Here is a 13379-nt window from a genome sequence, read left to right as displayed (position 1 = left end):
GTTCTGGGAAGCCCCCATGAGCTGCTGCTTTCCTGCTGTGAGGGACACACCAGGCAGTGTCCTGGTCACCTCTCCACCCGCTGTGAGGGACACATGAGGCCCAGTGTGGAGAGCTCTGAGGGAGCTTCGGGCCCTGAGCTGCCCTATGAGACTTCTTAGGGAGCCTCGGGAATGGCTCTGACTTGATATTCCCGTCAAACCCCATGAATAATTTCTTAAGGACCTCACAATAAGAAGGGTCCGGAGCCCCGGCCGGTGACTTTTCAGACCTCTGCTTAGCACTTCTCGCTGGGCTCTGGACCCAGCCGGCACGTCACAGGGCGATCAGCTCTCTTGTCTCTGGCACCTTTAGAGTTCCTCTCAGGATCTCAATGTTCTGGAAGGTTCTGGGACAGCTCTTCCATAGCAGAGTCTCAGTTTGGGGTCGTCAGGTCGGGTGCCTTCCATGCCGCGGGAGCTGTGCTTCCGCTGCTCCGTGATCCCTCAGGCATGGCGGGTCCTGGGTTGCCGCAGGTATATCTTGTTCGATGGAGACGTGGACGCTCTGTGGGTGGAGAACATGAACTCCGTGATGGACGACAACAAGCTGCTGACGCTGGCCAACGGTGAGCGCATCCGGCTCCAGGCACACTGCGCCCTGCTGTTTGAGGCAAGTGAAGGTGGGACATCACCGTGATGGCCGGCCTTTCCTTTAATCAGAATTCATATGTGTGATAAAGTGTTGATGCATGTGGATGATTATTAAAAAATGCAGAATTTGTGACTCGTACTGCTCTGTCCCTATCTGCTCCCTGCATCCCCTCTTCGTTCCTGGGGTGATGGCTTTTACTTGTTTTTCCTGAGTGTCAATAAGCAACGGGGTCAGCGTGCTGTTTCTTTTACACATTAGCTATTGGTTGAGCACTCTCACAGTCAGGGTTTATCTCATACCACTAGCCAAACTTCTCTCCTCAGAACAGTATATTGCTAAATTGATTGATAGCAAACAGTATTTAAATTATTGGGAATATGGAAATATTTACTGTAGAGTCAACTAGTATACTGTAGTTACATTTACTGTATTTTTGTTGTTGTTGGTTTGGAAACTATGGAGGATTGAACCCAGGGATACTTTATCCCCAGCCCATTTTCTTGTATATTTTATTTTGAGACAGGGTTTCACTGAGTGGCCCAGGCTAGCCTCGAACTTGTGATTCCCCCCGCCTCCAGCTTTCTGAGTGTGCCACCATGCCTGCCTGGCCATTTACTTACCCTTCCTTCCTTCCTTCCTTTCCTCCTCCTCCTCCTCCTCCTCCTTCTTCTTCTTTTGGTCTTTTTTTTTTTTTTTTGCAGTGCTGGGGATTGAACCCAGGGCCTTGTACCTGCTAGGCAAGTGCTCTACCGCTGAGCTATATCCACAGCCCCATTTACTATTTTTAGAGCCATTTGTGTTGTGTGGTGTTTGTAATTGCCTTCCTTTTTCTCTCATGTCATCTGTCTCTATCTTATCCTTGGTTTTTTTTTTTTTTTTAACTTTCTCTCATTTCAAGTATTCTGTTGAGCTCCCTTTTCCCCTGGAGGATACCTTCCAAGGCCCTCCATTTCTTGCTTAAAGTACAAGCAGTTTTTCAGTTGTGGCCCTGGGACTTGCTTTCATTCATCTTGGCCTTTGAAACTTGGCAATGCAGTAGTATTTATGGGTATCAGCATTTAATTGGCTGACCCAGCTATTTTTTTTTTATAGAAAGAGACAAGTTTAGCTGGGCATGGTGGTGCATGCCTGCAATCCCAGCAGTTTAGGAAGCTGAGGCAGGAAAATTGCAAGTTCAAGGCCAGCCTCAGCAATTTAGTGAGGCCCTAGGCAACTTATTTTCTTCTTTATAATTTCCTATCAGAACTCTACTAAAACTCTATCTAAAAAGGTGTTACATCAGAGATGTATAACCTCATCAGAAACCTAAGTATTCAATTAAAACCCTTAGGAAAGCTGTATTAATTTGGGTGTGGTGTGGATTTTATAGAGTTGTAAAAACTTTGCACAAAAAAACACCCTTAAACATCTATCCAAGCTGGGTGTTGTGACACATGCCTGTAATCCTAGCTGGCTTGGGAGGCTGAGGAAGGAGGATCATAAATCTGGGCTGTGTATGTGACTGAGTCCCCAAGGCAACCACCAGGGCAGGGTATAGTGGACGGAAGACAAGGGGAGAAGCTGAAGACCATAGTGCCCCAGACGGACCTAAACATGGTATAGGATCCGTGCCTGCTGCCAGCAGAGGCTTCCCATAGGACAGACCCCAGTGGACTTCTAAGGGGGACAGAGATGCCAGCGGGGTCAACCCTAACATGTCAGTTCAAAGCCAGCCTCAGCAATTTGGTGAGGCCCTAGGCAATTCAGTGAGACCCTGTCTCTAAATAAAACACAAAAAAGGGCTGGGGATGTGGCTCAGTGGTCAAGTGCCCTCGGTTCAATCCCCGGTACCAAAAAAACCCCCAAACATACATGCACTTGTTTCTAGTATAGACATGGTTGATTTTCTCTCCCTCCAGGTTGGAGATTTACAGTACGCCTCCCCTGCAACTGTGTCTCGATGTGGAATGGTGTATGTAGATCCTAAAAACTTGAAATACCAACCGTACTGGAAAAAGTGGGTTCATCAAATACAAAATAAGGTGAAATTATTTCTGAAATAAACTTATAGTTATCAGTATTGGTGGCCAGCCGTAGTTGAAGGCCTGGTCCTTGACCTGCTCGTGTCCTTGAGCACAAATCAGATGAAGACACGGTGACACACTCATTCGACTTCATGTAGTTCAAGGGGTTGAAAAGCATTTCTTACAGAGGGGTAGATAATAAATGTTCTAGGCTTTGGGGACTGCACGTTGTTTTGCACCTACTCAGTTCTGTCTTGTGGCACAGATACAGCCAGACACAGTGCGTATGGGAAAGGACACGGCTGTGGACCCTGAGAGGTTCATTTACAGAAACAGGGGCCAGGCCAGATTGGGTTTATGGGCTCTTTGGCAGACATGCCCAGTTCCTGAGGGACAGGAGCTCCCTGATTCTGTGCTTCTGCTCAGTGGGAGGTGTGAGGGACCTGCTTGTCATGTAATTGGGATCTGAAGGTTCCAGTGGACCTCAAGCCATGTGACGTGTCCTATGGCTGCTCAGAAAGTGTTTTGTCTTAACCGTGGGCTTCACTGATGGACATAGGGATGGATGTGACCATCATGTACAGGGTGTGGCTTGACCATGCCCAGGACACCTGGACCACGGTCTGTGGTAACAGGTGGCCTGGGTGGATCTCTAGAAGGGCTGTTAGGACATGATTCCCGAGAGAAGGGAAGACCAGGGAACCATTTGAGGGACTGTCATCTGGGATGGAGTTCCTGAGGATCCACTCAGTCCCTATGGCCACCAGTGCTGGGTAGAGACAGGGTCTCTGCTCCTTTCTACTCCTTGCTGGATGCCTGGTCAGGCCGCTGGAACTCTGAGAGGCAGGCCCCTTTCCTGTTGAATGGGAACTTGTGTCTCTGTCACTCCCAGGGGCAGAGCGGCCCCTGTGGCAGCCAAAGGAAGTGGAAGGGCAATGTAAAGGACGTTCTGTCCACAGCGCAGGCTCTGCTGCCAGGGCTTCGCCCCCTGTGGCCTCACCCTTCATTAGCTGCGCTGCTCCGTCTTAGGACAGGAAGACTTTCTGTGAACATCCACTTAAATAAGTGAAGGTTTGCAAATGTTTTGGAATTCTGCTCCTTCGCAGGAGGAGCAAAAATATCTGGATACTCTCTTTGAGAAATACGTGCCCTACCTCATGGACGTGATCGTGGAGGGTATAGTGGACGGAAGACAAGGGGAGAAGCTGAAGACCATAGTGCCCCAGACGGACCTAAACATGGTAGGATCTGTGCCTGCTGCCAGCAGAGGCTTCCCATAGGACAGACCCCAGTGGACTTCTAAGGGGGACAGAGATGCCAGCGGGGTCAACCCTAACATGTCAGTGGGGGTCCTTTTGTTTTGGTGACCCTGAGCATGCCACGACAGTGGGCTCCATCTGTCTGGACCAACGTGGTGGGTCATATGTTCCCATTGCTCTGGGATCTGGAAATCCCAAGATTTAGGACTGAGGTGACTCTGTGGGGGTAGGATGTATGGGCTGAACCGGGTGTTTTCCACGAGCCAGGTGACCCAGTTAGCCAAGATGTTGGACGCCTTACTGGAGGGAGAAATCGAGGACCCCGACCTGCTGGAGTGCTTCTTCTTGGAGGCCCTGTACTTCTCCCTGGGTGCCTCCCTGCTCGAGGATGGAAGGATTAAATTTGATGAAAGCGTCAAACGCATTGCTTCTTTGCCCACTGCTGACACGGAGGAGGTTTGGGCCAAACCTGGGGAACTGCCAGGTGACAACCGAGCGCTACTTGTTCACCCTCTCCAACTGCTTCAAGTTGGGCTTTCAGACACCGTGAGCTCGTTCCCCGTGTTCCCGCCTGGGTGGGTTTTCTGGTGCCATGGTGAGAACACTGGTGGTGCCCTCAGGAGGAGGTCAGGTGCACTGGCTGCTGTCCCTGCGAGTGCCCTTTCTTGAGGAGTCTCAACTCTTCTCCCTGGAGCTATGGCATATGCCCCTTGGCTCTGGCTGGGTGTTGTAACTCCCGTGTTCCACGAGACTTTGCTCCTCTTTTCCTTTGGGCTCCTCATCTGTCTGAAGCACCATGACTTAACTAATCTGGTGCTGCTGACATTTGCATGGTAGGCCGTCACCTGTGGGTTTTGCAGGGTACTCATGGGAAATCACGGTGTATTAAGGGTTTCAGTTTTTTCACCAAGAACACGCACCCTCCAGGATGTACAAAAGGTTGAATTGGCAGGGCCCATGGGGAAGGGGTCTGTGAAGGGGCTTCTTTTTGAGGTGGGCTTGGATAGCACCCCTGTGATTGACTGTCATGGTGAAGAATGGTGTGGAGAGGGAGGTGATGGTGACAGGTGGGGCTGGGACTCCCAGGCTACCTGTGGCACCTGGTGCTTCTCCTGTCCCTCTCCTGCACCGTCTTGATCAGATGCCTTCATGGCAGCCGTCCTCCCCCTTTGCAGAAATTAGTATGTCTGCAGTGAAAGTGTTTTCTTATCTCTCTCTACCCCTGCCTGACACGCCACCACTGGAGGGGTGGGGACCAGGGTTCTGTGCCCAACTACGTGTTCCCCTGGAAGGGACTCGGAAGGTTTCTGTCCAGTGAACAGGTAGCCTTAGGTCAGCATCTGACCGGCGAGCAAGTCGCTCTAATTCAAAGCACTTGCTAAGTGTCTGTCTGGGGAAGAAGTGGCACGTAGGTGATACTGTGGTAGCCATCCAGGGAACCAGCAGGATTAGCTCATTTGAGGCACCTACCAGAACTGATTCCTATGTTCCCACGTCCACGATCACAGTGACATGGACTTTGATTGTCCACCGCAGGCCAGCTTCCAACTTTGTACGAGTTTCATTTCGATTCCAAACGGAACCAGTGGATCCCCTGGAGTAAGCTGGTTCCAGAGTATGTGCATGACCACCAGAGGAAGTTCATCGACATCCTGGGTAAGCGAGAGGCAAGCCTCTGTCCCTGGTGTGAGGGTGTGTGACCCTGGTCCTGGGAGGAAGTGAGAAGCATCCTGTGGCCTGGCTGGCCACCTGAGTCCCACCCAGGGAGCTGAGAAGAGCAGGGAGCCAGGGGCCCTCCTGAGAGGCCCTTGGATGCTGGCTCAGTGCCCGCGGAGAGGATGCTTGGCTTCCCCTGGCATTTCCTCTGCTCTCTCCAGCCCATGGAGCTGGCTGGGCGTGGATAGTGACCGGCACATTCCCGTGAACAGTGCTTCCTGGAGAAGGCATGTGCCCCTGGTGTGTAACCCCAAGACTGTATTTTAAGTCTCCTCCTCTGGCTGGTTAGACACAATGTGGGCTGGATATCTCCACAACATGTGCACCTGGCTTTGGTCCGTTGTACCTGCAGAGCAAGGCACCCCGATCCTCCAGAACCCATGGAGATTAAAATCTGCCCACGTGGGAGGGGGCAAGCTGGACCTGACTTGGTGGCTGAAGTCTCTGCAGAGGGAGCTGTGGGTCAGGAGACCAGATCCTGCAGGCATGTGGGTGACTCAGCAGCAGGGAGATCTTTTTTTTTAGCACCCAAGCATAAATCTCACTCGGATGCTGGGGCAGTTTGTGTGCTGTCATCCTGGACAGTGTCGTGCTCGCACAACGTATGTAGAAATGTGTTGGACTCATCGAATTCTACACTTACGATGGGTGATGCCTTTGTAAGTTGTGCCTCAATAAAGCCAAGGAGAATAATGGCTGGGGTGATGAGGTTCTCCTGCAGAGCAGCTCTACCTGCCACGCTTGTTCCTGAGGTCACGGCTTGGCTTCTGCTGATGCTTTTTATGGGATTTACGGGATTCTGTGACAGTTCTGTGTTGTCACCCCCCACCCCCCACCCCCATGTGGAGCTCTTCCGATGTTCCTTCCATTTCTTTTGTAGTTCACACGGTGGATACAACCCGCACCACCTGGATATTGGAACAAATGGTCAAAATTAAGCAGCCTGTTATTTTTGTTGGTGAATCTGGCACTTCTAAGACAGCCACTACCCAGAACTTCCTAAGACACCTCAGTGAAGACACTAATGTAAGCCATTGTTGGTATCAGTTACCCATTGCCGTGTAACAAACTGCCCAGCACAGAGTCACTTAAGACAACAAGCACCACCTCCTGGTGTCTGTGGGTGGAGGGGCTGGCAGTGGCTCAGCTGGGTGGCCCTAGTTCAGGTCCTCTCATAAGGTTGCAGTCAGGCTATTGGCTGGACAGGGGCTGGATTATCCTCTTTCAGATGGTATTTCATATGGATAGAGGCTGGAGGCCTTAGTTCCCTGCTGTGTGGGCCTCTCCCAGGGCTGCTTGAGTGCGCTTTTTGTAAACTGTTGCTTTATCAAAGTACCCAAGACCAGGTAATTTATAAAGAAGAGAAGTTTATTTGACTCATAGTTCTGGATGGTGGGAAATCCAGGAGCCTGGTGCCAGCATGATGAGGACCTTCTACCTACATGATAGTGTGGCAGAGGGTGTCACACGGCGAGACAGAGTAGGTTTGCCAGAGAAAGTCACTTAGATTTAAAAAAAAAAAAAAGGTGCTTCCTTAATAGTGGATGAATCCATTAATCCACAAGGGTTTTGCCTTTGGGATCCCTTCACCTTCCAAGGACCCACCCTGAAGTCTCATTAACATATGAATTTGGGGATTGAGCTTTGCACCTCTGAAACCTGGGGCACATTGAAACCTGAGCAGTGTTGTGACTGCAGCTAGGGCTCGAGTGAAAGCCCAGGACGGGCAGCAAAGGGAGGCTGCGCCGTCTTGGGGGTTACAGACCTCACCTCTGCCCTATTGTGCGCGTCAGACTGAGCACCCTCCAGGGGTGGACACCTGGAGACAGCACTGGGCTCCGCGGTGGAGACTGGCTGTCATGTCTTCCCATCATCCCTCTGTGGTATCCCTCGCCACTGGTCAGGTGCATGAGGGTCTGCTATGCACGGGGCCCGTGCCAGCTGGCACCACAGGACAAGCCCAGTGGAACAGGCCACTCGGGTCACTCTGGAGCAGAAGGGTGCTCGTGCCCCAGGCACACTGAGACAGCCAGAAGAAGGCGCTGGCCCCCGTCCACACAGACCTGCTCCCCGGGCTGGCTGCTGCTCACCGTTCATTCCCCAAGCTGCAAGCCATTTTTCTAGCTATTGGATCACTGAGTGAAGACTCTCTTGCCCCCAAGGAACCTCCTGTGGTTTTCAGGCGGTCCAGGCGCTGACTCAATTCTGTTTTCGTTACTGCCTGGTCACGTCACCATTTAAGTCTAGTTCCTGTCTTGGTCTTCTGGAACCTCGGAGGGGAGAGGAGCTCCCCCCCACTCACTTTTCCGCGTCTCTTAGTTTGTGTCTTTTCTGTTTCCAGCAGCTCTGGCATCAAGGGCTCCTGCAAGCCTCACCGGCCTCTGGGCAGGGAGTACCTTTGTGTTGGACATCGTAAGAGGCGTGGGTAGGATGGGGCTGATCTGTCTGAGTAGCCAAGCTCACCTAGACTGACACTGACAGCATGGCCTAGTTGGCTTTAGGGATGTCCCTGTGGAGGGCACAGAGCGGGGGAGCTGCAGATTTGCAAAGTGGGGCAAAGGGAAGCCACGTTACGATACCCCTCCCTGAGGACTCCGCAGCTGGAGCTTAACAGCCCAGCCCGGCTGCCAGCACAGTCTGCTTATGTGCACCTGTGCTCACAGGCACCCTGGGTGGAGGGCCTTTAAAAGGCTACAGTTCCCAATGTGTGGTCCCAGGCCAACAGTGCTAGCTTTACCTGAAAGCTTGTTCAAGACACCCATGAACTACAGAACCGGAAGCTCTGGGTATAGAGCAGCCGGCTACATGGCACAGCCCTCTGGGTATGGCTGGCACATCAAGGAGTGTGAATACCCCGGTGAGGGGCTCCCCAGCACCTCTGAGCACAGGGAGAGGCCCGAACACACAGGCATGAGGGTACAGCAGGTAGACCTTCTTTCCCAGCAACTCATTCCAAAGACCAAACCCAAGGTTGTGCACGTTCTCTTTGGCTGATTTATTAAGATACAGCTGCCATCATAAGCAGTTTATGTTTTAATGTTGCCTCATTGAAAATGCCTTCGTGTAAAACCACTGTAGGAAGTAAGTGGTCCCAGAAGATGGTATTCAGATCACCTTTCAGGCGAGAAGGAAGGAGGGTCTGAAAGGGTTAGGTGACTTTGGGGTCCTCTAACACAGCTCCCAGTCCCCCTTCTGCTGTGCCACTGTGTACCGCGGCCCACTTGTGGCAGCTCGTTATCAGCTCATGCAACCTGCCAGGAGGAAGAGGAATTCTTGCTTTAGCACTTAAAAATAACAAAGCACAGACCCACATTGGGTGACAATAGCATTAGCTCAGAGGCAGTGGGTCTTCAGCATAGAGGGGAGCTCGCGGTCAAACGTTTGCTGCGGGTGCCACGCAGAGGAGGCCAACGCATCCTGCCTTCTCCCTGTTTCAGATTGTGCTCATGGTCAGTTTCTCATCCCGCACCACGTCCATGGATATCCAGAGAAACTTGGAAGCCAACGTGGAAAAGCGGACCAGAGACACCTATGGCCCCCCCATGGGCAAATGCCTCCTGGTGTTCATGGACGACATGAATATGCCCAAGGTGAGGCAGGAGCGGGGTGGAGGGTGTCTGAGCGCAGTCCTGCTCAGTGTATATAGTGCAGGCCGTCGCGGGCAGCCAGGGCGCAGCATCCCGCCACTCCTCCCCATCCCTCCGCCCAGCCTCAGCTCTGTCTAAGGAGGTGTCCCACAAGAGCTCTTAGGTGGCCCTCTGTGCTGGAGAAGCTGAAGGCCAGGACCCCTGGGGATTAGCTGAGGAAGGGGAACTTCAGCTGCTCACAAGTGTGTTTCTGGGGACCGAGGCTGAGACATGCAAAGTTCTCTCGGCATACAGGAAGTTAAATTTGTATCATTTTACAGAACCTTCTTTTCCTTGAAGATTTGTCTTCCAGAAGGATGATGCAAAGCCAAGATCCACTCACCTACCCGTAAATCTGATAATTCACCCACCCATCCACCCATGTATTCAGTTACTTACTCATCCATTACTCAATTCATCCATTTATCTGTCATCTGTTATCTTTATTATCTATTTATTCATCCATTTATCTGTTCATCTATAACTTTATTCATCTACCCATCCATCATCTGTCCATCCATCCATTCTCCCATCCACCCATCCATCCATCTTTCCATCTATCCATCTACCCCCATTCATCCTTCCATCTGTCCATTCATCCTCCCATCCTTCCTTTCATCCATCCAACCTTCCTTCCATCCATCCATCCTTCCTACCATCTGTCCATCCATCCTTCCGTTCATCCATCCATCCATCCACCCACCCATCCACCCATTCTTCTCCCATCCATCTATCCATCCCTCCATCCCTCCATCCACCCATTCATCCTTCCATCCATCCTTCTATTATTCCATCCATCCTTCCATCCTTCCATGCATCCTTCCTACCATCTGTCCATCCATTCTTCCATCCATCCATCCATTTATCCCTCCATCCACCCATCTATCTTCCATCCTTCCTTCTATCTCTCATCTATCCTTCTTTCTGTCCATCCATCTGTCCTTCCATCCTTCCATCCATTCATTCATCCATCCAGCGAGTGGGAGGATGAATTGACATCTTTGATGGTCAGCGCTGTGCAGTGTGTGAGACCTATGGAGCTTACAGTCTAGTGAGAGAGAGAGACTTTAAAAATCATCAATTTTTAAATTGCAAACTTTGAGAAGCCAAACGAAATTAAGCCCAGGATGCTCTGGGATGAGAGGAGGGCCAAGCTTTGGTCTAGACGCTCAGGCCTCTTGGAGATCTGCCTTGAAATACTGCTATTCTCTTTTTTCTCTTAAAAAAAAAATCATCGAGGTGGATGAATACGGCACCCAGCAGCCAATTGCCCTGCTGAAGCTGCTGCTGGAAAAAGGCTACTTGTATGACCGCGGGAAGGAGCTGAACTGTAAGAACATCCGGGACCTCGGCTTCATCGCTGCCATGGGGAAAGCCGGAGGAGGCCGCAACGAGGTGGACCCCAGGTTCCTTTCACTGTTCAGCACTTTCAACGTGCCGTTCCCTTCAGAGGAGTCCTTGCACCTGATTTACTTCTCCATCCTGAAAGGCCACACTGCGGTAACTCTTTAAATCAGAAGTACAAATGGGGGACACGGTTGGGCAGAAATGTACGCAGACTGATTGACACATCAGACACACTAGGCCCAAGCCAAGGGCCTGCAGTGCATTCAGGGGACCAGGAAGATGTTTTACTGTGTTTCAAAATCGGAAGAAAAACATTCACCTTTATACCCATGCAGTCACAAAATGTGATTTTAATGTACAAGAAGGGGGACCTCAGAGGCTGAAGTGCCTTGGACCCACCTGGAGTCCTGCCTACTGACATTAGGCCTGTGCTCTGGGGCCAGGTGGGTAAGGTGAGGCTGTGCAGCAGCAGATATCATGGCCACCCTGAGTACCTGGCAAGTTCGTGCCTTACCCAAAGGTGTGCCCGGCAGATAACTCCCAGGGCGGCTGGCATGGGTCTTTGGTTTCACAGTTCATTGACTTCCTGGTGGACATGGAAACCCAAGGCCATAAAAGCAGGTCAGATGATGAGCTTCTCTGGTCTGTTCACTTCTTCCCTCATAAAAAAATGTGACAAAATTCACATTACGTAAAATTCGTTGCTGTGGCCACTTTAAAGCACAGAATTCCGAGGTACTCTGTACACTCGTGGCACGTAGGTGTCCCCACCCCTGTGTCTGATTTCACAGCCTCTTCTCCTCCAGGGGAACCCTGATGTCACACTGCAGCAGCTGCCCACCCTTCCCCCCGCCAACCCCTGGAAACCCACCAACCTCCCATCTCTGTGGGTTTGCCCGTCCTGGGGGTTTCACATGGCTCGAGTCATCTGGCGTCTTGCACTTGGTTAGCTGCGTGTGTTCATGGCTCCCCGTGTGTTCAAGGCTCCCTTCCTTCTCATGGCTAAATATTCCCTCTGGGTGACGCTCTTTCCTTTGTCCACTCTCCCATTCATGGACACCCGGGGGTGGGGGCTTTTCCTGTCTCAGGACTTTCACGAGAGCATTGTGGCAGTGAGTGGCCTGCTGACCTCCTGCACGCTGACGCTCTACAAGAACATCGTCCAGGACCTGCCGCCCACGCCTTCAAAGTTCCATTACATCTTCAACCTCCGTGATCTCTCCCGGGTGTTCAATGGCCTTGTGCTCACCAACCCCCAGCGGTAAGTTTGTTGGATCTTAACAAGATATATCCTGCCAATTTGATGGTTTCTTTTATTCTCTTAAGATGGGGGTGGGGGGGCTTGTCAGTGAACTTGAAGAACCAGTGTGTCAGTTAATTCCCAACGTTTTGCTGTGTTAAGTGAAGAATAGAGACAAATGCTTGAGTCAAGGCTGGGCTCTTTGCAAACCCCTGGGCAGAAAACCAGTGGGACCAACAGTAGAGGTTGGACAGGTGGACAAGTATCTCTGACCCCTTGGGTGGGATGGCTTTGCCACCTGCCTTCAACTCTGAAATTGGAATTCACCCGAATCCTTTTGCTCATGTGACCAGTTGTTTCCAGTTGAAATACAGGAGCTGCCAGGGGCCCTTATGCTGATTCTAAATTCAGACATTCCAGCAACAGGGTAGTGCTAGGAGTTTTCCATCACATATGCTGCATAAAGAGAGGGCCCTTTCTTCCCTCAGATAGGGCAAGTTATGGATGGTGATCTGTAGTCTTTGCACTTAATCCATTAGCTCCTGATTAGACTTTACTAATGTGAGGCTAGAGAGGGCACTCCAGGGTGCAGCTCCCGAGCCGCCTCCCATGCATCCTTCTGGGAACGGCGGCAGGTGGTTCACCACTCCTCTCCAGGGGCCCTCGAGGCTGACTTGCCCCTTCCACCATGTTCCATAGGTTCCAGACGGTGGCTCAGATGGTGAGAGTCTGGAGGAATGAGTGTCTGAGGGTCTTCCATGACCGGCTGATCAACAAAACAGACAAGCAGCTGGTTAGTGCATGGGGATGTGCCAGCAGATGCAAAGGCCAGCCACAGAACTGCTCTCTGAGAAGGACCAAGCCCTTGTGACACACACACACATACACACACATGCATGCAAACACACACACACACACACACACGCCCACGTGCGCACAGAGAAAACAATGCATTTTAAAAATATATAGAATGGCAAAAAGGCAGACACTAACAGTCAAAGCTGATGGGTTGGGGGATGGCTCATAAGTACTCTGTAGCTGTCGAGGGAGAAAATGGAAGGCAGGTCACTCAGATGGTGACAGCGTGGGAGCTTGTCCTGACATGAGTCAGTGCGGGACTGCTGTCCTTGAGTGTGGGTCCTTACGTTTTAAGGTGCAAGATCACATAGGAAACTTGGTTTTGGAGCACTTTGAGGAGGATGAGGAGGTAGTGATGAGGGATCCCATCCTGTTCGGGGACTTCCGGATGGCTCTGCATGAGGAGGAGACACGCATCTACGAGGACATCCAGGACTACGAGGCGGCCAAAGCGCTGTTCCAGGTGTGGTGGGCTCCTTCTCGCCTGCGCCTGCTTCCTCCTGGAGCGCTGGTGTGACAGTGGCTCCGTCCCCAGGGGCCTGGTGCCTGACTCTGAGGCTCCCACACCTGTGGTCTGCCCTGGCTCGCTGCTGGCTGACCTGCGCCGGCAGGGTGGAATCTGGATTTGAGAGCTGGATCCTGTCCTGGGAGCCCAACTGATTCAATTAGTACAATGATTTTTCAGGAAAGAAAAAATCT

At 51.5% G+C, this 13379-nt stretch overlaps 1 protein-coding gene across 1 annotated transcript in view; it reads left to right on the top strand.

Moving 5' to 3' along the window:
• Positions 1-13379, top strand: part of Dnah10 (dynein axonemal heavy chain 10) — a 114523-nt gene that overhangs the window by 67533 nt on the left and 33611 nt on the right. Inside the window, exons 40-50 of the mRNA XM_034636786.2 lie at positions 514-649; positions 2530-2652; positions 3741-3875; positions 4161-4377; positions 5430-5549; positions 6490-6635; positions 9047-9199; positions 10475-10735; positions 11671-11843; positions 12522-12615; positions 12976-13143. Of these exons, the coding sequence (XP_034492677.2) occupies positions 514-649; positions 2530-2652; positions 3741-3875; positions 4161-4377; positions 5430-5549; positions 6490-6635; positions 9047-9199; positions 10475-10735; positions 11671-11843; positions 12522-12615; positions 12976-13143 (1726 nt within the window). The remainder of the gene's footprint in view (positions 1-513; positions 650-2529; positions 2653-3740; positions 3876-4160; positions 4378-5429; positions 5550-6489; positions 6636-9046; positions 9200-10474; positions 10736-11670; positions 11844-12521; positions 12616-12975; positions 13144-13379) is intronic.

This window comes from Marmota flaviventris, chromosome 1 (assembly GCF_047511675.1).
Source record: "Marmota flaviventris isolate mMarFla1 chromosome 1, mMarFla1.hap1, whole genome shotgun sequence".
NCBI lineage: Eukaryota > Metazoa > Chordata > Mammalia > Rodentia > Sciuridae > Marmota > Marmota flaviventris.
This window is presented reverse-complemented; position numbering and strand designations above follow the sequence as displayed.